Source organism: Myxine glutinosa, chromosome 6, assembly GCF_964187855.1.
Source record: "Myxine glutinosa chromosome 6, kmMyxGlut1.1, whole genome shotgun sequence".
NCBI classification, from domain to species: domain Eukaryota; kingdom Metazoa; phylum Chordata; class Myxini; order Myxiniformes; family Myxinidae; genus Myxine; species Myxine glutinosa.
Genome location: NC_136266.1, coordinates 27,401,152 through 27,428,652, shown reverse-complemented (window position 1 = coordinate 27,428,652; position 27,501 = coordinate 27,401,152). Strand labels below are relative to the sequence as shown.

General features: G+C 43.4%; 1 protein-coding gene across 4 annotated transcripts in view; it reads right to left on the bottom strand.

The window, feature by feature from the left end:
* Nucleotides 1-27,501, bottom strand: part of LOC137429660 (oxysterol-binding protein-related protein 6-like) — a 186,872-nt gene that overhangs the window by 48,902 nt on the left and 110,469 nt on the right. For all 4 annotated transcript variants that reach the window (XM_078779693.1, XM_078779695.1, XM_078779694.1 and 1 more), the window contains 2 exons: nt 12,765-12,876; nt 5,837-5,940 (listed from right to left, as the gene is read on the bottom strand). In XM_078779693.1, the coding sequence (XP_078635819.1) occupies nt 5,837-5,940; nt 12,765-12,876 (216 nt within the window). The remainder of the gene's footprint in view (nt 1-5,836; nt 5,941-12,764; nt 12,877-27,501) is intronic.

Below are 27,501 nucleotides of genomic sequence, written 5' to 3'. Positions count from 1 at the left end.
CCTGACCTATTCATTACCTTCACCTGCAATCCCTCATGGAGTGAGATCCAACATAAGCTTTACCCTAACCAAAAACAAAATGGCCGACATGATTTGATTGCAAGGATCTTCAAGCAGAAGCTTATCCAGCTCATGAATTGAATCACCAAAGAACAAGTTTTTGGAACTACATGATGTCGCATGTAGACCATAGAGTGGCAGAGTATGGCCACCCTCATGCTCGCATTTTGCTTTGGCTGGTGCTGAAAGTTCATTTCGAGGAAATTGATGCGATCATCAGTGCTGAGCTTCCTGATCCTGAGAAGGACCTTGTGCTTCATGATGTGTGTAAACAGATAGTTCATGGCCCCTGTTGTGAAGCAAGTCCAAACTCACCCTGCATGCAAGATTGCAAATGTACAAAAAGGTATCCAATACATTTTGGCCAAGAGCCACAGACTGCACATGAAGGCAATCATAAAAACCTCTAGACGTAATGACATCAAAGTCGACAATTGCTGGATAGTGCCTTTCTGGCATTTGCTCTTTAAGATCTTCAATTCCCACATCAATGTTGAATTTTACAACTCTAAAGTACATCACGTATGTGTGTAAATATGTGAACAAGGGTTCAGACATGGCTGTTTGTGGATTTCGGCACGAGGATGTTCAGCACAATGAGGTTACAAATGACCAATTGGACCGATACATCAGCAGCAATAAGGCTATTTGGAGAATCATGAATTTTCCTATTCATGAGACATCCTGCTGTAGTCCATAGTGCTGTTCATTTGGAAAATGGTCATCGTGTTTACTTCAATGACCAAAATGCCCGACGACAAGTTAAACATCCAAAAGCAACCACCGTAACTGCCTTCTTAAAATTGTGCCAGGAGGATGAATTTGCAGACACATTGTTGTATCCCGAGGTACCAACTCATACTTGGACAGCAAAAAAATGACTTTGAATAGATATGCCAGAAATGCAACCTCCGATGCTCTTTGAAGAGTCGATACAATCTATCCCAACAATCAAGAATGTTACTTCTTACATATGCTGCTTCATGTTTTTCATGGACCAAAATCATTTGACGATCTGAAAACATTCAATGACAGAGTTTGTCAAAGCTTCAGGAAGGCTTGCTTCTTGCATGGGCTTATTGAAGATGACAAGCACTTGGAGGATGCTCTAACAGAGACACATGTGACCCGATCTCCTCCTCCCTTGAGAAGTCTTTTTCGCATCATCCTTCAAGCAAGTGCTCCTTCTAACCCAGTGCAACTATGGGAAAGGCTCAAAGAGGGCCTGAGTGAAGGCGTTTTTTACACGGATCAAGGGCAAAATCCTAGCATCGAGGTCACCTACACAGACGCCATACAAATCCTAATTGAGGACTAATGTCTCTCTTTAGGAGGCAAAGATCTTATGACCATTAGTCTCCCATCTTCATTCAGAGAACAACAAAACTCCATTGCTCAAGAGAACTTGCGTTAAACCTCTTACAACATATTCGACCTGCTCCACTATATTGAGGGAAATGAGCCAAAATTAACCGTTGAACAAAAACTTGCATATGAGGAGATTCTGAGAGACATTCATTCACAAAAAGGGGGAATATTTTTCCTTCATGCTCCTGGTGGAACTGGAAAGACTTTTCTCTTGGATCGTATGTTGGCCAAGATCTGCCAAAGACAAAAGATTGCATTGGCAGTGGCATCATCTGACATTGCAGCAACCTTGCTGTCTGGAAGTATAACAGCCCACTCGATGTTCAAACTTTCCCTAGATTTGTCACGTAATGAATCACCTGTTTGTACTATATCTGGAGGAACTGCATTGGCGAAACTTCCGACTGCCAGCTCATTGTCTGGGATGAGTGCACTATGTGCCACAAAGCAGCATTTGAAGCCATAAACACAACAATGCAAGATCTCCATGGAAACAACAGAAACATGGGTGGTGTTACATTTCTGACGGCTGGTGATTTTTGCCAGACATTGTCTGTGGTCCCAATGGGTGCAAAAGCAGATGAACTCCATGCATGTGTTAAGTCATCTTTTCCATGGAGTCAAATGCAAAAGCTGCAATTGAAAACAGTGATGAGGGTCCACTTGGTCACAATCACATGGTGAGATCACATGGTGATCAAGAGGCTGGAAACTTTGCTCATGCCTTACTTCAAATTGGAAATGGACAGACTGCAGCAGATCCCTCACATGGCCTTTTTGCCCTTCCAATAAAAGTTGTTGCTTCATCTGCAGAAGCCCTAGAACAGAAAGATTTCCCAAACATGTAAGCACACTACAAAAACTTAAACTGGCTGTGTGAGCGAGTCCTTCTTGTGCCCAAAAACGATGCTGTGGATGTCATCAACAATAGACTTCTTCAAATGATCCCTGCTGATGCAAAGTCATAGAACTCAATTGATTCCATACTTGATTCTGGGCAAGTAGTTGACTATCCTGTAGAATTCCCACCTCACAAATTAGTGCTAAAAAAGTTGGAGCTCCGATAATGCTGCTGAGGAATCTTGATCCATCGATGTTATGCAATGGCTCAAGGCTCATTGTTAAACAAATGCTACCACATGTGTTAGAGGCTATCATCATCACTGGAAGCTTTAAAGGAGAGAAGAAGTGTTCCTGCCAAAGATTCCAATTGTTCCCTCAGGTTTGCCCTTGCAATTAAAGTGTATACAATTTCCCATCAAACTCAGTTTTGCCATGTCAATTAAGAAGGCACAAGGACAATGCTTGGCGGTCGTTGGCCGAAACATGGAATCGCCATGCTTTTCACATGGCCAGTTATATGTTGGATGCTCCAGAGTAGGGAATGAAAATAGTTTGCACATTTTTACACCTGAAGGTAGAACAAAAAAAATATCATGTACAAAGAAGCTTTGTAGTCCAAAACAAATTGTCAAATTTAATTATCTGATGATTTTAAAAGTGTACAGAACCTTTTGCAATGGCAGGGTCTTTTGCATCAGAGCCTGCTTTCTAGGCAGTCTCTATCCCGCAACCATCCCACCTACTACCCTTGGACTGCAGCAGAAACCAGCATTATTGTCCCCCGTCGCACCCCGGAACGAAAGGGGGACTATGGTTTTCCCCTCCGTGTGTGCGTGCGTGCGTGCGTGCATCCGTGCGTGCGTCCGTGCGGGCGTCCATGCGTGCGTCCGTGCGGGCATCCGTGCGAACGTGCGTGCGTAAGCGAAGGACCGAATTCTAATTTGGTGTGTGGGTGCACATGTGTTAGAGGCCGTCAAAATCCAAGATGGCCGCCGACATGTATGTCTTGACGCCATGTATGTCTGAACCTTGTGAGCGGAATATCTTGAAAAATAAGCGAAGTACCAACTTCTAATCTGGTGTGTGGGTGTATCTAGGCATAACGAAGAACGCTCTTGAAAATTGGGTCGCCACGTCAAAATCCAAGATGGCCGCCACCATATATATATGTCTGAACCTTGTGAGCGAAATATCGTGAAAAATAAACGAACTACCAACCTCTAATCTGGTGTGTGGGTGTATCTAGGCATAAGGAAGAACGCTATTGTAAATTGGGTCGCCACGTCAAAATCCAAGATGGCCGCCTTGCATCTTCCACTTTGTCAACTCACATCACTTCACCGACGGGGGACCTCGGTGTAACGCTTGTTACATTTTATGAAATGTGATGAATACTGCTTACGACATACTATGCTTTGAACAGAGCCCTCTATCGAGACATTTAGCTCTTTGTGACGTGTCTCAGGAACAATAAATGGAGATCTCAACAATGGCAACAAAAATCTTACATGTAAACAGTCTCAATTTAAATTTCCATGGTAAAGCCACAGGTTTTTTACAAGTTATCAATATTGCGGTGTGGTGCAGTTTTGCATCAAAAGGTAGCATCAATACAGTCGGACCCTGACATTTGAGGTCCCAACATTCATGGGTTCCACGTATTTGTGGTTAATAAACTGCAACCTGCCTCTACATTTGCGGCCCTGTATCCCACTTATTCGCGGGAGGAAAAAACAAATTTCCACGAGCCACGAGCATAACAGTTCTAAAACATGTATGTCACCAGCCACGCACAGAGCAACTGGAGATATGCAAAAAACATATCTTCCACGAGCCGCTAGCATGACCGACTTCTACATTCACAGACGTGTGCTTTGCGTTTTCACTGCTTTGCGCGGTCACATAAAAATATTTTAGCCATGCTATAAGCGAGCTTTGCAAGATGTCCTCCCATTCACACTGTGAGCATTGCTATGCGGGATATCCCACAATTATTGTGAACATTGTGAACATGATATCCCACTTAACAATATCCAACTAGATACTTAACACGTCATCCCCTATTAGTTACTGTACAGAATGAAAAGACTGTACCATATCTATTAGTGTAATTAGCTTTCCCCATTTAAAAAATGCTCTGACTTGTGGATTTTCCTCGACATTCGTGGGATTTTCCTCGACATTCCTGGGATTTTCCTCAACACTCACAGGATTTCCTCAACACTCACAGGATTTCCTCAACATTCACAGGATTTTCCTCAACATTCGCGGGATTTACTCAACACTCATGGGATTTTCCTCAACATTTGGGGCATTCCATGTCAAATCATCAAAGAATCTGCCGTCATCTCTCAGATTTTTGTAAAACTTTGGGAACCAATTGGGACCCATGAAAAACGGCAAGAACTCAAATATTTTTGCTAACAGCCTCTTAATTAGTGAGATACAGACTAACGAACTTTGGACTAATTAGCGCGACGTCGCGAATTCAAATGGCCATATCTCTAAAAGTATAACACCTAGAGAGCTGGTTTTGGTGTCATTTTAAAGGTATTTTCATGCCCTATGAATTTGTCTGGGCAACATTATCCTACCTCCAAATTCGAAAATTGCAGCCAAAGGGATTGCAGCAGGATTTCTGCTTCAAGATGAACTTTTCCTTGGCAGTCGTCATTTTTCTGCAGCTCCTTCAGAAGTGAACTGCCAATTTCTGTTGGTGGCAGGCCTAAGCATTACACTAAGCCAACTTGGACTTTCCCTGGGGATCTTAGACTGTGAAAGTTGCATCACCTCGAATTACCCACATGGGAAATCCCAGTTGGAATTCCCCAGATGAGAATTCCCCTCAGGCCCAGTTGAAAATGAAAGTATATGATACTTCAAAGCAATTGATGGTTGTTCCCTGTGTTCCCTGTCATGGCTAGGTTAGAATGATTGTATAATACATTACAAATGCTGATTTTCGAACCTATATGCCATACGTACATGTACATTATTGCTCATATCTCAGAAACTATTGGAGTGCCCATCACAAAACTTATGTGGAAGCTTCTTGACATCATAAGGTACATCTGGGATGAATTTGAGGAAATTTGAAGGATACATTGTTTTTGGATTCACGATTGAAGTTTATATTTTGTGATAACTTTTTTGTGATTGGAGGTAGGAAAATGTTGCCCAGACAAATTTATAGGGCATGAAAATACCTTTATAATGACACCAAAACCAGCTCTCTAGGTGTTATACTTTTAGAGATATGGCCATTTGAATTCGCGACATCGCGCTAATTAGTCCAAAGGTCGTTAACCTGTATCTCACTAATTAAGAGGCTGTTAGCAAAAAATTTTGAGTTCTAGCTGTTTTTCATGGGTCCCAATTGGTTCCCAAAGTTTTACAAAAATCTGAGAGATGACGGCAGATTCTTTGATGATTTGACATGGAATGACCCATTTGCAGGATTTTCCTCAACATTTGCAACTAGTGAAGGAATATTTTTGGCTGTTAAAAAAATAATAGTAATCCCAATTTTGTACACATTAGCAAAGTAATGAGGGAGTTACACTACCTCGTTGCTGCCATGGTCACATGCTGAGGGTGAGTGCCCCGATCTCTGCAATGTGTGCAGTAGCTTCACCAGTTCCTCCAGCTCACTCTGACATTGGGACAACTCTGTGAAAAACAAAGGTGGCTTCATGAAATGATGCTGCACAGCAAAGTGATGAACACCAGCATGAGACACTACCTCCCTTCTCAACACACAATGGTTTAATGAAAATAAATGCAATACAATAAAAGAATAATAACCATATTTAGAGGCCATTTTTCCCCGCAAAGCGGGGGTTGGCCTTTTTCGGGGACCGTGGTTGTTGTTGTTTTTTGGTCCCCTTTTTGAAGCAATGTTTTACGGCCGGATGCCCTTCCTGCCGCCAACCCTTTTTGTCGCCTTTTACGACAAGCAGGGAATTACCAGTGAACTGGTACTCAATTAGCCGACCTCGGAAGGATGACAGGCTGAGTCAACCCCCCTGGTGTTAATTCAGCGATCGACCGGGATTCGAACCCAGGATCCTGGGATCCTAAGCTGGCACCCTAGCCGCTAGCCCAACACCAGCACCAACACCAATACAATAAAAGAATGTTGAGGTAAAACAAATCCTACGGTGAGAAGTCTCCACTCAGACACGAAAGCCAGAACAAGAGAGAGAGCCTCTTTTTCCAACAGTCGTAACAGTTCCCAAAGCTCCGCAAAGTTCTCCCTACACAAGCCAGGAACAGCCAAGCCAGAGACAAAGGACAAAGAGCGACTGCGCAATCCGAAAGCCAGTACGAGAGAGGGAGAGAGAGAGGGAGACAGAGACAGAGACAGAGAGAGAGAGAGAGAGAGAGAGAGAGAGAGAGAGAGAGAGAGAGAGAGAGAGAGAGAGAGAGAGAGAGAGAGAGACAGATTCTTCTTCCTCCGTTCTTGAAGTCTCTTGATGATGTCACCCCAACCAATCATGCACTTTGTGGGTGGGGCCTCACGGCCTTCTTGACCGCCCACCGATTCTCCGCCTCCACTGGGCGGGGCTTAGTTGCCGATTACAATTCCTGCGAGGCAGTGTTTATTGTCTATCGTAATGTCCGGGTACTGTCGGCATTTATGCCGGTAGTTGTGGTTTAATGGAGCGCTCGTATTGTCGTTGTTGTAATTGTAAAGATGTGGGTTTTTATGACCGGCTTGTTATAATTGTAAGAAAATAGGGGAAATCACAGGAGGCAATCATATACTGGGAGAAGTACCTTTAGACCCTACCCAATTAACATGTCTTCACCCCCTGTGTAAAGAACACATAAACAACCTTAAGCTCACAGTTTTTCTACTTACATACATCGAGATGGCTTCCTACTCGCATGAGGTCCATGCTACCCTACACAGTCCTATCTGTACTAGGGTATTTCATCTCCTACCCCCACAAACGTAACAATATATTATCAACTTGAACAACTGATAATAAATGTTCTCAAGTATGCGCTATGATCAAGGATGTGTGATCAATGCAGAAAAGTGACGGACGGATTTTGTTTGATGAATCTTGTTCAGTGGCAAAGCACATCCTTTTGGTTCTAAGAAGTCCAAGGTAAGTAGTTGTTGTTGTATATCCCCGGACATTTCCTTTTAACAAGCCCACAGCACGGAGACAGCCCGACTGATCTCCCAAGAGCGACTCAGAGATTCCTCACATCTAGCCCTCACGAAATCAGCGCCAGATCAGAGTTAGGGAAAGGGAGAGAAAGAAAGTGACAAGAGGGAAAGGGCCAGGTATTGGCACTCTGACCGTGACCGCGCTGCCCTGACAAATCCAGGAAGCAAGGAAGATTTGGCCCCGGACTTACATTGGGGTGTATAACCAACACGAAGGTGTCAAAATGGCTTTACTTTGACCTAATAATTATGTTTTTAACTTGACCTAATAACTTCAGACCTCTAAGAAGGGCAAAGGGTGAAGTATTAAATTAGCATGTGAAAATCAGCACATGATGATGGAAATAAATTTCCAATACGAGACATTCTAAATGACATGAATGTTGAGGCCTTTTGCGCATGCACACGTTTAACCCGCCATTGTTAGGATGAAATCTGGAAGTCAAATCATATTTTAAACATAATTTTCAGCATTTTTTTTTTTTTTTTTTTTTGTATACAGAGTCGAGGCTCGTGAAAGAGCTAACATTTATCAAACAAACAAATCAAACAAACAAGCAAACAAAGTATATAAAAAGGGGAGCGGTCGACAAGATGGGGAGAGAAGGGGAGGAAGCACACAAACAACATTTGAGAGCAGGGACATCGGGAGATGTGTGGGAGGGAGAGGGCCTGGGGGGAGGCAAGATAGGTATAAAACGCAAGGACACCAAGGACTTCCAGGAAAGAAGACAAAAGCCACCTGAAAAAAGTGGATTTGGGGTGAAATTAGCGGGGGTAGAAAAGATCAAGGTTTTGGATTGGGGAAGATAAGAGATGGTGGTGAACAGCCGTTTTAAAGACCTGGAGGGAGGAGTGGGATTGAAGAGTGGAATTTAAACGAAAGAGTGGCAATTTCTAAATGGTTCACCATAATTATTCTGCTCCTGAATGAAAATCTGACTCACAAGAATATAGGATTATGAGAAATATCCCTGTATGACAGGTGTTGAGTTCGTACCATTTCCTGTTAATTCAAGTGAGCCGTGGCAGTGGATATAACACAAATACATACAGACAAAACACACACATGGACGCTTCTTTCTTTTTTTTAATACCAATAACTAGAGCAAAGTTGATGGTGCACCACATGGCCCGACATGGCTGAGCTGGTCTCCAACTTCCTTTACGAGTTCAAGACACACACCATAGCCGACTCTGCACACATATATTACTGGATTGACACGAAAATTTGTTTGCAGCACTGTTGATGGCAACCATGTGTGAGGAAGCTATCCGGTTTGGATGCTGCTAATGGCTTTTCCAACTGGAGGAGTGACCATGATCTATTCGTACATGAATCAGTCGACCATGAACCCAAATGATACAGCACACATATGTGCACTAATAGTATGCCAATCAGCATGTGATTATGCATAGAAAGACATTCATATAGTTATTACCGAGACTTAGCAAAAATGACTTTCATTCAGAGGAAGAGAGAGCAAGCAAAGAGGGCAAAGTGAAATGCATCGTTAGCTTGACAACGGCGCCTCTTGCTTGCCGAATGAAAATCTACTGCTCAGGTTATAATCGGAATTATTTATTACTAGTGGGGTCACCCGTGGGAATCCCACGGGCATGGACGTGTGTGACATTTCGACATATTGAGTTAGATGCTGCACATTCATTTTTACAAAATGGTTACTGGCAAGTCATCAGATCCAGAAATGGTGTAATGAACACAATTTATTTATTTCACATAATATGTGACCCCTCACTCCTCTCCACCTGACACTCTCCTCTCTCCACCTGACACTCTCCTCTCTCCACCTGACACTCTCCTCTCTCCACCTGACACTCTCCTCTCTCCACCTGCCACTCTCCTCTCTCCACCTAGCACTCCTCTCCTCTCCAATCCCTCACATTCCTCCCCTCTCCAATCCATCACCTCTCCAATCCCTCACACTCTTCTCCAATCCTTCACACTCCTCTCCAATCCCTCACACTCCTCTCCAATCCCTCACACTCCTCTCCTCTCCAATCCCTCACCTCTCCAATCCCTCACACTCCTCTCCTCTCCAATCCCTCACACTCCTCTCCAATCCCTCACACTCCTCTCCAATCCCTCACACTCCTCTCCAATCGCGCCTCACACTCCTCTCCAATCGCGCCTCACACTCCTCTCCAATCGCGCCTCACACTCCTCTCCAATCGCGCCTCACACTCCTCTCCAATCGTGCCTCACACTCCTCTCCAATCCCTCACATTCCTCTCCTCTCCAATCCCTCACCTCTCCAATCCCTCACACTCCTCTCCAATCCCTCACACTCCTCTCCAATTGTGCCTCACACTCCTCTCCAATCCCTCACATTCCTCTCCTCTCCAATCCCTCACCTCTCCAATCCCTCACACTCCTCTCCAATCGCACCTCACACTCCTCTCCAATCGCACCTCACACTCCTCTCCAATCGTGCCTCACACTCCTCTCCAATCCCTCACATTCCTCTCCTCTCCAATCCCTCACCTCTCCAATCCCTCACACTCCTCTCCAATCCCTCACACTCCTCTCCAATTGTGCCTCACACTCCTCTCCAATCCCTCACATTCCTCTCCTCTCCAATCCCTCACCTCTCCAATCCCTCACCTCTCCAATCGCGCCTCACACTCCTCTCCAATCGCGCCTCACACTCCTCTCCAATCGCGCCTCACACTCCTCTCCAATCGCGCCTCACACTCCTCTCCAATCGCGCCTCACACTCCTCTCCAATCGCGCCTCACACTCCTCTCCAATCGCGCCTCACACTCCTCTCCAATCGCGCCTCACACTCCTCTCCAATCGCGCCTCACACTCCTCTCCAATCGCGCCTCACACTCCTCTCCAATCGCGCCTCACACTCCTCTCCAATCGCGCCTCACACTCCTCTCCAATCGCGCCTCACACTCCTCTACAATCGCGCCTCACACTCCTCTACAATCGCGCCTCACACTCCTCTACAATCGCGCCTCACACTCCTCTCCAATCGCGCCTCACACTCCTCTCCAATCACGCCTCACACTCCTCTCCAATCGCGCCTCACACTCCTCTCCAATCGTGCCTCACACTCTTCTCCAATCGCGCCTCACACTCCTCTCCAATCGCCCCTCACACTCCTCTTCAATCGCGCCTCACACTCCTCTCCAATCGCGCCTCACACTCCTCTCCAATCGCGCCTCACACCCCTCTCAAATCGCGCCTCACACTCTCCAATCGTGCCTCACACTCCTCTCCAATCACGCCTCACACTCCTCTCCAATCGTGCCTCACTCCTCTCCAATCGTGCCTCACACTCCTCTCCAAACGCGCCTCACACTCCTCTCCAATCGTGCCTCACACTCCTCTCAAATCGCGCCTCACACTCCTCTCAAATCGCGCCTCACACTCCTCTCCAATCGCGCCTCACACTCCTCTCCAATCGTGCTTCACACTCCCCTCCAATCGCTCCTCACTCTCCTCTCCAATCGCTCCTCACTCGCCTCTCCAATCGGCTTTTCCTCGTCTCGTTTCTCTCGTTTTTTTCCCGTCTCGTTCTTTTTCTTGCTCCATCATGTTCAAGTTTGCATTGACGTTCGTCGATGGACTCGTTCGCCCGTCTCATTCGTTTTCTTGCTATATCCTGTTCAAGTCTGCGTTCTTCATCGATCGTCTCATTCATTTTGGAAATAGAAGTTTCCACGCAGCGCATGAATTGTCACGATCCTCAAGAGGAATTTGTCTCGTAATCATCAAATGATAAATGGCAAGTAAATTATATTGTGGAAAATTTAAGATTTCAAATAAACCTATTTAAAGTGTATGCGCACATAACTAATTTTAAAAAACGAAGAAATATCTCTCGGTAATTTCCTGAAACATATTTTACTTCCGGATAATAATGTTGAATGAAATAAAAACGAAGAAATATATGTCGGCATCATTGTTGACGTTTTTGTGACGACTGTCATCAAACGAAAAAGTAATTTATCTTAACGGAAAAGCAAAAGCGAATTTTTAATATATGTCGACATGTTGCCGTCGGTGTCATGTTGGGCGGTGTATGATACATTATGACGCGATTTTTAAAAATATATCTCTGCATTTTCTCGCGTGTGTGGAATGTTCTCAATTATTGCTGACACCGAGTCTAAAACCATCGATAAAAATGAAATCAGATGGTGAGTTAGATTGGAGATAAAGGCGTGAGAGAGACTCAATGGCCTTGAAGTTACAGGCCTTTGAGAATTCATTTCGTTCTATAAATGGCAACTTTCATCGGATTTTCTTCCCGTTTTTTTTCAACCGAGTCTAAAACTATGTTAGCGACTGTGAAAAATGAAATGATATATCGAATTTGATTTGAAATAAAACTGGGAGAGAGAGCAAGACACCACGGGCCTACAAAACAGGCCTCAAAGCTATGCGAGTTAATAAAATAGTGGATATTTGTTTATATGAAGCCTCTCCCAGAATGGGTGGAGCTATGGGTGGAGCTACTCTGCAAACCGAGTAAGCCACACCCCGGACAGACGTCCAACAGACAGAATCATCTACGGCTATTATAATATAGACTAGCAGGGGCTACCCAGCACTGTCCATGTGGGTGGTGGTGGGGAGGAGAAGGGAGGGAAAGGCGCTGCCCAACTCGGTAAGCTTTTCCCAGCAGTGGCTTCAGGACGTGTTGGACATTGAAAAGCTTTGGAGTTATTGGCCTCATGGTGGTTACCTTTTACCTGCGGGCAGGCGGCAGCACCACCTGACTCCGCATCCCATTATACACTTAATAGAGGCCTTTGGTGGCCTCAAATCGGATGTCAATGCCAATGGGTGGTAGCTTTAAACGTTGCCCAGATTCTGATGTACACACACTCAAAATTGGGGGCCTCCAGGTGCTACGGTTCAGTCTTGAACGAATAACGTACAAACACTTGAAAATATTTATATCGATCTTTAAGTAATATGTTCCAGAACCGAAACGATGAAATTTTTTTGGAAAACAAAATCGAGGCTCATGGAAGAGAGGTGACAGAAGGTAAAAGTGACAAGTCTCAAACGTGAGATTGAGGCTTCATATGTCTGTCCCAACAACTCTCAAAAACAAACAATTCCAATTCGAGTTCAGGATTTGATTCCCCGAACAGCATGATACAGATTAGTCAGGGTGTTTTGCAGTTTGGCCGAGGTGCCGAAGCTTCATAAAAAGCTTCTAAAATTATTTTAAAAACATGCAAATAGTCACGTTTGAGATATCCAAATATTATCGCATCATTTTAACCAATTACATCTCCCACGGTGAACAGTAAAGTGTGGTCGCACCTTTCTGACACTTTTCCATGTCCTGTGGATCAAGCCAAGTTGTCACCTTCCCATGTGTACCTGCAGTACTTCCAGGTACTGAGGCCTGGCGAGAGAGAGTGTTCTGTCGGTACTGCAGCCAACACACACAAAGAGAAGATGCTGATGGTCAAAAGGTGACATTCCTTGATAAACGATTGTTTTAACAATTTGCAATATTGCTTTGGTAACAATGAACGAGTTTGTCATGAATAAAATGTTAGCTCATTAGCATGCTTACCTCTGAGCAGTCAAGTTAGGGGTTATCTTCATATTGCACCTGCACAAGAGTAAGGCAGATAAGCTGCTCCTGGTGCTATATTTAGAGGAAGAGTGGGGGAAGTTGGGGGTGCTACCTATTTATAAGTCATGATCATTGATGAGAGATTTTGTTTCTTCATTGTTAATTTATTCTGATTTGAGGAAGTTATCAGATTTTAAACTAGAATGGCACTCAGTAGAGAGCATACCTCCACCAGGCTGACCAGTTTGTTTTGTATCTCACGGATAGGCTGGATCTGGATTCAGACCTGACCCAAAATCTAATCGGCTTGTTCTTGTCACCTAACCAACTCAATCACCTAGTTTAGTCATAAGTCATCCATAACTTTATTAAATATCATGTTATATATCGCTTTTTGCCCGATCCCTCAATGGTGAAGAGTCAATTAAAAATTAAATAATTCTCGTATCCGAATCCATATTCAGATCTTCACCAAAATTGAATCGATTAGTCCTTGAGACACACACAACCTCTCTACCAGGATTTGTCCAAATCCGTCCATAACTTTTTGAGAAATCCTGCTATATATCGTTTTTGGCCATATCTCCCAATGGTGAAGAATCACATAAAAAATCTACTAGCCGGATCCGAATCCGGATCCTCACCAACATCTAATAATTTCGTCCATGTCACATACATTACCTCTCTACCAAATTTCGTCTGAATCCGTGCACAACCTTTTGAGATACTTTGTTCACAGACAGACAGACCGACAGACAGGGGCGAAAACATAACCTCTATCCACCTTTGATGGCAGAGGTAAAGATATCCTATCCATTGTAGCGGTTTATATATGGACACATTCCCAGGTGCAGATTAAAGTTTGAGCATTTCAATCAGATGTATTGAGGATTAAATGAAGTGACTTCATATTGAAAAAAATATTTGAATATTCAAACACAAAAACAGTGATTTTTTTGTTGTTGTTGTTGTATACAAGATCGAGGCTCATGTAAGAGCTAACATTGATCGGGAGATCTGTGGGAGGGAGAGGGCTTGGGGGATGGAGAGGAGTGCGGGGGGGGGGGGGGGTAGGGGGAGGAGAGGTAATACACACATGGACACTGCTAGGACTTCCAGAAAAGAAGTCAGTATTTAAACCAGTGGATCTGGGGTGAATTAATGGGGGTAGAAAAGATCAAGGTTTTGGATGGGGGAAGACAAGAGATGGTGGTGAACAGCTGTTTTAAAGACCTGGAGGGAGGAGTGGGATTGAAGAGAGTGAGGGAGTTTGTTCCAGAGGCGGGAGAAAAGAGGAATGAAAGAGTGAAGGTGAATAGAGAGTCTTGATTTTGGCAGTTTTTGGCAGGAGAAATAGAGTTTGTAGTCACATTTGGTTTTTATGGGATTTTTTGAAACAAGGTTGAGAGGCTAGTGGAGGAGCAAGAACATATGATGAATCAGGGCATAACAGAACAAAAGGAAGCACAACAACTGCAGGGTTGAGGGACAAAATAGAGGGAGACTTAGAGAAATAAGAAAAAGGGGGTCGGGAATACCACACAGGTGGACAATATGGATTCAGAAGCAAACTCTCCGAGAGGAAAAACAGGGGAACTTAGAAAGAGTTGGGCTTAGGGAAGGTTAACGGGGGTAGCCCAGACAAATGGAAAAGTTCATGAAAAGTTCAGCATAAGTCCAGAACTTACCCTCCAGGTCTTCAAAGCAGCATTTCACCACCATCTCGGATCATCCCCAATCCAAAGCCATGATCCTTTCTGCCCCCATGAATCCCCGGACATAAGCACCTCCTTCCAAATTTCTATTTTTCCTTCCGGAGAGTTTGCTACAGTATTCATCTTGTCCACCCCATGCGTCCTCCTCTACTCCTCATTCCTCCCAACACCCATTATTTTTCCAAGTCTCCCTCTATTTTATCCACAACCCTGCTATTGGTGTTTCCCTCTCTTTCTGCTGTTGCTTTTGTTCTGTTGCGTCCTGATCTATTCAATGTTCTCGCTCTTCCACGAACCTTGACCTCATACACAAAAAGTACAAGCAATAAGTATTTTAAATACCTTCCGTTATCATAACTACCGTGTATAATAAACATTAATGTTGTTAAAATTACTGCTTATTTGATATTATACTCTATTTTTCATCTAAATATGCTTATGATCTGTGAAAAGTGAGAAAGTGCTGATTTCGATAAATTTTGGTTCCCTTAGATGTGTTCCGGTTTTCCCACCACACCGACATGAACTTTGACCCCGTGCTGTGGGTCTCCGGTAGGGAAGGTGCCCATTATATACCACTTTTCGTGAACTCCATTGATCAGGTCAACCACTCAAGACACTGTAACTGGTAAGTGATCATACAGGAACAGGATACGTTCATTTGGTTTGCGCTCCAGAAAATGAGTAACAGCTCCACAACTGACCCGGTGACACGGCAGAACCCAGCCGGAGTATTTCTGAGATCACCATTACGAGAACAGCATTGGGATATCCATCTTGTTCACTGATAAATCCAGCTTTTATCCTCCTATCAACGATCGGCTTGTTAAAGTCTGGCAGACCCCTCGACATTGTTTTGCACAACACATCATTGTTGAGCATGAGCTAGTGCTTCGGATTGGGTTATTTATGCATCGAGTCCAGCATGGCATCTGCATCAGTGACTTCATTTTGCTTCCAAAGAGTCAAAATAATGACAAGTCTTGCATTTCGTTTTAAGCTATCTTGCTGGTGAAATAGGCTGGCTTTTAAACCCACGAATCATCAGAATCTGCCCCAGAGATGTAGAAACTGTCTCAATGTCAGCGGGACATCGTATACAACAGGAAAGCTTTTGACGACATCTGTTTCAGCCACCAGCAGAATATTGTATGCGTTCACCATCCACACATGCACTTTAAATTCCTTATCCCTCTTTCAACATTCCATGGATGGGTACTAACTTACATGACGATTAAAAGACTTTTTTTTTTTTTTGGTATACAAGATCGAGGCTCGTGTAAGAGCTACTCCATACCACAAATACTTAAATTTAGTCGTTGTTTTTGTTGTTGTTGTATAGCCCCGGACAGTTCTGTCAAACAAGCCTGCGGCACGGACAGAGCCGATCGATCTCACAGGAGCGGCTCAGAGATCCCCCACATCCAGGATGGTGTACCCCCACATTCATGAAGTCAGGGCCACGAGAGAGAAAGAGAGAGAGAGAGAGAGAGAGAGAGAGAGAGAGAGAGAGAGAGAGAGAGAGAGAGAGAGAGAGAGCACGAGCGAGAGCGAGAGCGAGAGAGAGAGAGAGAGAGAGAGAGAGAGAGAGAGAGAGCGAGAGAGAGAGAGAGAGAGAGAGAGAGAGAGAGAGAGCGAGAGCGAGCAAATAAACAAAGACAAGAGGGAAAGGGCCGGTACATGGGGACCGATCGGCCCTCTGACCATGACCTCGCTGTCCTGACAAATCCGGGCAGCAGGGAAGAATGGGGAAGATTTGGCCTCCAACTTGCATTGGGGTCTGGGGGGTACAACCACCGCGACGAGGTGTCCCCGATAGTTGTTTAAATTTAGTTGTTGTCACTTCCTATTCTTTTATTTATTATTATTATTATTATTATTATTTTTTGGGGATACAAGATCGAGGCTCGCGCAAGAGCTAACATCAATCACAAAAAAAACAACAAACGGACACACAAAACATACAAAAAAGGGAGCGGGAGACAAGATGGGGAGAGAGAGGGAAGCACACAAGTACAACAGCAGAGAACAGGGACAACGGAAGATCTGTGGGAGGGAGGTGGCTTGGGGGGAGGAGGCAGGGGAAAGCAGGGGGGGGGGGGGGGTGGTGGGAAAGTATAAACCACATGGACACTGCTGGAACTTCCAGGAAAGAAAAAAGTCGGCATTTAAAAAAAAAACAACAACAAAAAAAGAACATATGTCACCCACAGGGTGAACCGTATCTTGCCAAAATGTGAAAATTCCGTTTTTTCGTCATGACGTCATCAAATGACGTCATAGCGTCAAACTGTTTACAGATCTGGGAAGCACTCATCAAGGGCATTCATATGAGGTATTACTCGATATGGTACCTACGATTTCAAAATTTGACCTTGGGGTCAATAATTTTCGACCTCCAGCGCTAACCATGAAGGTCAAGGCCGATCGCCACCAAAAACTAATCAGCTGAGCGCCGGACCATATACTAGATTCCCATGAAGTTTGGAGACGATCCGATCAAAGTTACTCAAAAAATTAGTGTTTCGTCGACCTCCATGATTGACCACAAAGTGACCTTGACCTTTGACCTTGACCTTCAAAATTTTGTGTGCTGAAGGGTATCTCTATAGGACTCTGATATGCGAAGTTACAGGAGTTTCCAATAATAACTGTGGTCTACAGAGTGATCTAAACGTGAAAAAAAAATGATTAACCACAAACAAAAAAACAAACAAACATACAAGCTGACTAATACATCTTGCAAAAACTTCGTTTTGGCAAGATAAAAACAGTGGATTTGTGGTGAATTAACGGGGGTAGAAAAGATCAAGGTTTTGGATGGTGGAAGATAAGAAATGGTGGTGAACAGCGGTTTTAAAGACCTGGAGGGAGGAGTGGGATTGAAGAGAGTGAGGGAGTTTGTTCCAGAGGCAGGAGTAAATAGGAATGAAGGAGTGAAGGTGAGCAGAGAGTCTTGATTTTGGCAATTTCACCAGAAGAGGGTTACTGGCAGATCTTGTGCGACCTGTCGGAATATTTGGGGGACAGAGCACAGATAGAGCTAGCGGAGCTAGGCCGGATAGGAGTCCGTAGAAGACAGAAAGACCACCTACTTGCCTGCGGTGAGTGAGTGAAAGGCACTCGGAGTTAGCTTCATCACGGGAGATTCCAATGATTCTGAAAGCTTTGGTTTCAACAGCGTGAAGACGAGCTAGGTGTGAGGCAGGATCACCAGCCCAGAGGGGAGAACAGTATTCCATTGAGCTGCGGATGAAAGCCTTGTATGTGGTGAGGAGCTCAGGTGTGCTAAGGAAGGACCTCGCACAACGGAGGATGCCCAGTCGGCGACTGGCTTTGGAGGCCAGCTTGGAAATGTGGTTTTCCCAGGAAAGATCATGGCAGATAGTGAGACCCAAAAGATTGAGTGACAGAACTTATTGGAGAGGATTGTTCAGAAAGTAGATGGGAGGGTTGTCCAGTCGGTCTTTTCGGAGAGACAGCGTAAGAGTGTGAGATTTGTGAGGATTTTTTTTTTTTTTTTTTTTTTGTATACTGAATCGAGGCTCGTGAAAGAGCTAAATTTGCAAGACATGATTGTTCATGACAAGATTCTGCGACAAGATTCTGCGACAAAGACAGACAAGATGCAAGACATGTTCCACTTGTTTGACCAGTCTGCGATTTTGTCCAGGTCTGCAGAGAGTGAGGAGGCTGCAGACTGCCGATCTGAGATATGAGGAATGGAGCGGCAGAGTGTGGAGTCATCAGCAAAGAGATAGAGAGGATTTTCACGAGAGTAAGAGAGATCATTGATGAAGACCAGAAAAAGCACAGGGCCCAGAACACTGCCTTGGGGAACTCCAGCCTGAACAGGAAGGGGAGATGAGAGAAATCCATTCAGGGCCACACGTTGACTATGACCAGAGAGGAAGTCGGCAAGCCATGCGTGGAGATTTCAATGGATACCATAGGAGGAGAGTTTGGTGAGCAGAGCGGGGTGCCAGACCGTATCGAAGGCATGTGATGTGTCAAGGGAGACAGCTCTAATTTCCTGTTTGGCATTGAGGACTTCCATCCATTGTGGAGACCGCAGAAGCAGCATGTCCAGAGTAGAGTGACCTGGTCTGAAACCAAATTGATGATCAGAGATCAAGCCATTGGAGAAGAGGAAAGATTTGATATCCGAAGCAATGATGGATTCCATGACTTTGCTGATAATTGGGAGCAGGCTGATTGGTCTGTAGTTGCAAGGATCTGTTTTTGCACATTTTTTGTGTAAAGCGGTAATGTTGGCTGATTTCCAAGCTGATGGCAGATGACCTTTAGCAAAAGAGAGGGTGAAGAGAACAGAGAGAGGGTGAGATAGAGTGGCAGAGCAGGATTTTAGGACCCGTGGGCTGATGCCTTTAGGTTCAGTTGCGGAATCATTGTCGAGGATTGACAGAAATTTCTCCACCTTGTCAGGAGAGAAGGGCACAGAGTCCAGGAGCAGCTGGGTACAACTGGGTCCATACCGTTAAGGAAGAGGGAGGGGGAGCATCGGGTACATGACAGGGGAGGGGAGGGGTAGGGTAAGATGAGGGGTGAGAGGGGGAGGTCGGGAGAGCTGTTGCTCGTGTGTCGGAGATCGCAGAAGAGTTAAGAGAAAAGGAAGGATGAGGAGGACAAAAGGTTTGATGGTGATGGGAAGGGGCACAGTGAGGTGTTGTTTGAGGGGAGGGGGGGTGGGTGGGCATTTCATAGTTAAAGGTTGGAGGAGGTGGAGGTATGTGATGGAAGGGAGAGGAAGTGGGGAGGAGGCAGCTTTGAGGAGGAGGTGGTAGGGGGGAGAGTTGGAGAGAGATTGTAGGGGGGGAGATTAGAAGAGGAGGGGTGAGGGGGAGATTAGAAGGGGAGGGGTGAGGGGGGAGTTTTGAAGAGGATGGGTGAGGAGGGAGTTTTGAAGGGGAGAGGTGAGGAGGCAGCTTTGAGGAGGAGGTGGTAGGGGGGAGATTTGGAGAGAGATTGTAGGGGGGGGAGATTAGAAGAGGAGGGGTGAGGGGGAGATTAGAAGGGGAGGGGTGAGGGGGGAGTTTAGAAAGTGGACGATTTATGAAAAACGAACATTTATTACAACTTGGGTTTGTTGTGATTTTCAAATCATAGATCCGTTTAAAAACGATAGAGGAGGGGTGGAATGAAGGTGAGTTTAGAGAATGTAGGGAGGAAGGACTGTAAGAGATTGAATTTTTTTTTGAAGTGGAATAATTTGAAGAGGAAATTGAAAAAAGCCTTCTAAATAGGAAGAAAAACAGCGTGTTGTAATAAACCACTGAATAAAACACTGCAGAGGAAAGTTTAAACATATTTAAATAAAACTGTGAAAAACAATCTGGGGAAAGTCCCTGAAGTGAGAGCATGGATCAAAGAAAGGAGAAAGGGTTAAATGAGATTAAGGAAACTAGAATTTGAAGGGCGGGTTACAGCTGGAGATGGAAGGAAGAGGTGGAAGAGAAGGAGATAAAGGAGGCAGGGCGAGTAGATAAGGAAAAAAAAAAAATTCTTTTGTTTGTTGTTGCTTTTTTTTGTATATGGAACGTTAAACAAAGGATAGATGTTCGGGGAAGTTAGGGGGGAGAAAAGAAAATCCAAGAAATAAGCAATACCGCGAAAGAAACAACTTAGATACACAAAACACCGCCTGGGTGAGTGAAGTCTCAAGTTACCTGGCCGCACACCTGGTGCGAGCAGAAAACTATTTAATTATACACAAGTTTGCGAATTGCAAACCAAGATTAACTCGAAATCACACATAACACATACACAATGAAAGAACGAGCGGAAATTTGACAAAGACACAAATTGGAAAAATACTTAAAACTTTGATGCCGTGCAGACGTCAAAGTCGTTTCCTTGCTCGAGGGACGGGAAACGGGGCCCACAGATACCACATCTCTATTGCCTTCTACCAGGTGTTTCAGGTTTTAAATGTTGCTGTTTTAATTACTTTCCACAGGATTATATAATACGAGTTCCCTCGTCAGGAACTTTGAGTAAGAGGATGTCATCAGGCCCATCAAAACATGCGCAAAAGTTACTAACTTATGGTTAATGTTTGTTTGTGTCCCTTTTTTAAAATGCTGAGCAACAAGCAAGGAAGGAGCACGTTATTGAAATCTTAGGTGTGACTCAGCCAGGTTAAACGTGAGGCCAGGTGCACATGGGAATTCTACATGGGGAGTGTAACAGAAATGTGCTTGGAGCTGGGGGTGCAAAAAAAAGGGGGGGGGGGGTTGCTTTTAAAGTATTTACGTTAACCTCCACTTTCAATTTAAACACCTGAACCCACTGTCCACCAATATTTAGATGGTTCCTTGTTGGTCAGATAATTATTTCATACCGGAATAAAGGGACCACATTGCAAATCATGCGCTCTTTAATGGAAGGTGTGAAACCAGGTCACTTTCAGAATTGCGCGTCAGTAAAGATCACATCTCGTATGTAGGAGCAGGTCTTGATATTTGGACAAAGTAATGGCAGAGCTCATGATCTCATTAAAAATGAGAGGACATATCGATTTGCGTGAAATCGCAAAAAAGGGAAATAAAAACATACGTTCATTGCACAAACTCATTCGATATTTATGCAAGGTCAAGCGAGGTGCCTGGAGGTGTGGTACGAGGTTAAAATGCTGTATGGACCATGGACTACCTGCATGATGTTAGAGTGAAGATTTTCGATAACACGTAATATACCATGATATTGGATGCCAGTCCAGTGACAGATACAGAGTGGTGCACACCATTCAACTATCTCTTCATGTGAGTCAATTAGGTGTGTTTACAGGATACACACATGATGAGAGGCGTCAAGTTAACCATTTAATCGCACATTAAATGTTTCCCAAACGTGCTGTTCATCTTTTAAGAATGGTTTAAATGCGCGTTTCCCAATCGGCACCTCAGAACGCATGGCAATTAAGCGTTACATTACGTTACATAATCAAGCGTTACGTTACGTTATGTAATCAAGCGTTACATTACGTTACATAATCAAGCGTTACGTTACATTACATAATCAAGCGTTACATTACATTACGTTACATAATCAAGCGTTATGTTACATTACATAATCAAGTGTTATGTTACATTACGTTACATAATCAAGCGTTATGTTACGTTACATAATCAAGCGTTACGTTACATTATGTTACATAATCAAGCGTTACATTGCGTTACATAATCAAGCATTACGTTACATAATCAAGCGTTACGTTACATTACATAATCAAACATTACGTTACATTAAGTTACATAATCAAGCGTTATGTTACCTAATCAAGCGTTACATTACGGTACATAATCAAGCGTTACGTTACATAATCAAGCGTTACGTTACGTTATCAAGCATTACTTTATGCAAATTACAAAAAAAAAGTGTTATGTAATTTTTGAATGGTCCCATATTGGGGTAAACGTGACAGTGTGACGAATCAACTCGTTCTGATATAACTGTGGCGGAGGGTGACATGGATGAGAGTTGTCGAGTCAATTATTTAATAGCACTTCAAATGCACGTTTCCCAATCGGCCGCTATCACATTTTGTCGCAAGTTGTGACCACAGTGCAGATATTCTTGTTTTGACGAAGGAACAGCTGATCTAGTCGACTCACCAATTCGCCACTTTGGCCCAATAGTCATCACGAATCTGCTGCACTGATCGAAGGAAGAATGCAAGGAACTGCAGAAACTTCCACCAACACAGGAAAACGATCAATTTTTCTCAAATATTTCTGGGGGAGGAGCCCCAGACCTCCCCGTTCGGCACTATGACGTGTTGAACCTCCTTCCCCTCCCCCCCAATCCGGCTTTAAATTGCTGGATCAACCCCCGATGTTTAAATAACCTCATCTTACTACATTAAATAAGGCACTTCTCTGTATGTTTGTGTGTGTGTGTTTGTGTGTGTACGTCTGCAAACCATAGAAAGAAACAGGACCAGGACGGGGGGGGGGGGGGGGGGGGGACCTAGAGTATCATCTCCTTGTTTTATTATATAGATAATTTGTCTGTGCTATGAGACGTATAATGGGGAGGGAAGACGACCATTATGACATCAAAATTCGACAAGTACAAAACTTCATCCGATCAAGAAGAAATTTCTGGAGCATCATCGAGGGATAAATTGGTGGAGAATTTTTTAAAATAATAATGACGTCATTGGTGCGGCCGCCATATTTGTTTTAACACAAAAGCTTTAAAAAGCACTTAAAATACATCCTGGCGAGCGAGAGTCTGCAATCTCTGATTACTCTTTCTTGTTTAAGACGTAATTGAACCACTTGATGTTAAGTAGTCTCTGGAGACATCGACACTGAAAGATTAAAAGTTTTAATTCAACCTGTTTGTTGATACTCTAGGACTCTGCCCCACACAACAACACTGAGATAACATTACTGTTGAATAATTTCAGTTTTGTTTTCTTCCTGATGATCTTATATTTCCACACAGTGCTCAACATTGGAACGGCACTATTTGCTTTTGCAATTCTCGTTTTAATGTCTGAAAACAGTGTCCATCTGTTTGTATTCTGCTGCCTCAGTATGTTAACGTTGTTACGGTTGTTTAGTGTTTAATTTTCAAGGGTGATGGTTAGGTAGTTGATTCATTAGTTTCATGCTATTTTTGGGGGAAGGGTCAATGAAATTAGAGGAGAGCAGGGGTGGATGGGAGAAAGCATGAGGTGACGATGGGAAGCACTATTGAAGGAACGGGAATGGGGGGGGGGGGGGGGGGGGGGAGGGGCAACAAGACAACAAATACAGGGAGTGGTTACACAGATTAGAGAATGAAGGGGCAAAGAAAGGGGGATGAGCAATGAGCATTCAGTTTGGTATTTGGGGAGGGCTTAACCCAAAATGCACAGGGGAACTGCACCCCGACATTTTTCAAATTTTTATCGCAACCGCTGTGGATTTCAAATTCTCCTCTAATGACTTTTTTCTCTAGGGTCTTGTGCACATTTTGATACCACATACATCCAAATCGAACTTACCATTCAGGTGTCACATTACAATTAGACCAAAAAAAAAAACCATTTCTGAAAAACTGCAATTTTAGTACATGTTTATGTACAAAAAACACATGTGGACAAGAAGAAAAGGACATAAAATGGCACGGCCCCCGTGGTTTTAGTAATTTTGCTGTACGGAGTTAAGAGCCGCCATCAGTCGGCCATCTTTTGTCAGATTAAAAAACAAAATCTTTTGCATATGTATCATCTCATTTGTTGCCTTTGTGCCAAGTTTGAACAAAATCAGTCCATACGTGTCGAGAAATGGTTCGGGACACGTTTAAGTAACAAAATGGCCGCCAGTCGGCCATCTTTGATCGCATCGTGAAACAAAATGATGTGCACATGTATTGTCTTTGTGCCCAGTATGAACAAAATGGGTTCATACATGTCCGAGATATGGTTGCGGACAGACACACGCACAGACAAATGGAAGGACCGCCGAGACCCAATCCATAAACCCCCGTTTCGGACTAAGTCCAACGGGGGCTAATAAGGGGTACATACATTAGGATACGGATGGTGCAAATGAATAATTGCTGTAATTTATCTTGAGTGTTTTAGCATGTTGTTTAGGACATACTGTACAATTATAGAAGAATTAGTATTTAAAACGGGAATGGTGTTGCCTGGTGTTGGCTTAGCGGTTAGGGTGCCGGCTTGGGATCCTAGGATCCTGGGTTCGAATCCCGATCGATCGCCGAATTAATGCCAGGGGGGTTGACTCAGCCTGTCATCCTTCCGAGGTCGGCAAATTGAGTACCAGCTTTCTGGGATGAATGATCCCGGTGTGTACCCCAATTTAGAATAGGTACACCGTATCCCTGCGCATCGTAAGAGGCGACCAAGGGTTGGCGTCAGGAAGGGCATCCGGCCATAAAAACATTGCCTCAAACAGGGAACCATGATTGTCATGGGGCCCGCAAGGCTAACCCCCGCTCTAGCGGGGAAAATGGCCTGAAAACGATCATTCATTCAGTCAATAATGAAACAAATTAACATATTAATGTAATTTTTTTTTTACCATAGCGTTCGTTACATGATGATCTATGCGCGTGGAAATTTTCAAGTCAATCTGACTATCGACGGCCGATATCAGTCAGGGAAAGCTCAAAATCGCCTAGTTCAGTTAGGATTAACAAGGTGATGGACTGAAGGAGAACGGAGCGATGAGGGAGCAGGAGGAGGTAGGCCAGAAGTGAGGACATGGAAAATGAAGAATCCACCAAACCTCCCAGAAGGTCAGAATGCTGTGTGCGAGAAGCAGACCTTGTGACTCACCCTCCTGATAAGATAAGCCTATAACACAGAAAGCCTTGGACTCCTCCACCAATTACATGGAGAACCTTGGATTATGGAGATACGAAAATAATGGAAATTTTGCCAATAACAAGAGCTTCAAGATGTGGCAAAAAACACTGAGCAACTTCGACTCATTTAAGGAAATATATGAAACGTTGGTCTCCATTTTTGTTGTACAACTATTTCAACTGAATTTTGTACAAATTTGTCCCTTTTCTTCCCTCAAAATGCAACCAATTTGATTCGACTGAGCTTCAATTCCCATAACCGTTTCTGAGTGGCAGTACCACGTGACCGAAAATACACACGATATTACAAACATAATCATATTAAAGACGTACAACAGTTAACGTCGACCCATCCTCTGCCATAATTTATGAATGATAAAATCATGAACAAGCAGGATTATTCACGGATGTCAGGCAATGTTTCATATCGAGGTATTTTACCACTTAAAAAAATATTTTAACCACAGTGAGCTTTGAAAAATAATTGAGGCCTAATTAATTGATTAATAAAATCTGCTTTGCGATGCTGTGTCGGGTGGGACACTTTCTCCGAGCAAAATGTACAAGGGACAATCACACCATGTCATCGGAATGATACTTCTTTATCTTTCATATGCAGAACATGGCTGGGGGTGCAGCGTTGCACCTGATGCAGTGGATGTTAGAGCTGTATGTTAGAGCAGCAATTTGGAATTTGTTAATGGTGCCGGTGATAGCTCACATACTCTTCGTGAAGGATACCGTGGGATATTTAAAGTCCACCAACGAATGCCGGCAGATAGGACGCGAGTTAAACGTCCATCCAAGGGATGACACACACATTGATGAAACACCAGGATGACTGTTTATAGATTGGTCATAGTGTGTGCACCTATAGACTATCCCACCAGCCCGGAATGAGATAAATAACTGTCCCTGTAATCCAAGAAATTCCAACTGTTATAATTATTCAATATACAATTTACCATATAAAACACAATGTCTGTTTGTGTGTTTGTCCAGATGTCTGTTCCCCTTCAAAATGGTAGATTTTGAAGGCCAATCTTTTAACACCAATGTGTGTTCACCATGGTCTATTTTGAGGATAGAATAAACTCAAAACAAGTACTTTAATAATGAATTGATCAATCGATTAATCAATAAATCAAAAATACCCTTTGTAGTCAAATCTCTTGGTCATTACCATGTCCAAATATCAGCCTCCTAACTCAAAAAGTTCCTGAGATTTTGCCCAGATGAGAAAGGAAATAAATAAGTACTTAATTAATCGGTAATTATTAAGTAATCAATTGATGAATCAAAAAACAAAAAATACCGTTTTTGCCAAAGCACGTGCTCATTATCCTCCAGCGTGGCGTCGAAAAATTAAATAATTAATTGATGAATTGATTAATAAATAAATCAAAAATAGCCTTTACAGCTAAATCACTTGGTCATTGTAGTGTCCAAATATCAGCCTCATCACTCAAAAAGTGCCTGATATAATGCCCAGATGAGAAAGAAAATAAATAAGTACCGGTACTTAATCGATAATAATTAAGTAATTAATTGATTAATAAGAAAATTAAAAATAACGTTTTTGCCAAAGCACTGGCTCACTATTGTGCCCAAATTTCAGCTTCGTAGCTCAAAGGATGTTTGAGATATTACCCGGACAAACAAACAAACAAACAAATGAAAAATCGGTCAGAGACCGAGGAATTTCCGGAATGTACTTTTTTAAAAAATCGGCCATTTTGGATCAAAATGGCGGGCAATCTATACATGTATATACGCTAAGCAATGGAAAGTAACTGAGTAAGTGTATGCATATCTCTTGTCCTTTCAGAGTTATAGTGGTTTGAAATATATTTTCAATGAAAACTTGAAAACTAAACCCCAAAAAATAATTAAAACCATTTTTGACTATTTTATGCCACATGTTATTTTTCGGGAATTGAATAATGAACATTTTGGTGTTGGTTAGAAGGGAATCGGATAATGTTCGACAGTTATTAGTGAAAAAAACAATTTTTGACCTTGAGTTTGACCTTTCAAGGTCACTCAAGGTCAAAGGCCATGGTGCCAAATGAAATGTCGTATGTGACTTCCTATATGTCAGTAACAGTAAGTGTATACATATCTCTTGTATAGTGGTTTGAAATATAATATTTTAAATGAAAACTCGACCCCTTTGATTTCACGTTTTGGGTGACCTTGAGCATGACCTTTGTGCCTAGAGAGTTAAAAATTGGGCACAGTCTATTCCAGGGCAAGGCAAATATGTGTGTAAAGTATGGCGATGCTATGTGCAACGATGTAGACGTAGTACTGCACACAAACAGACAGACAGACAGACAAACCAACCAACATACTTGCTGGAATCTTGGAATCTATTCCGGCAAGTAACAAGAAAGAAACTGGAGTGAAGACTGAG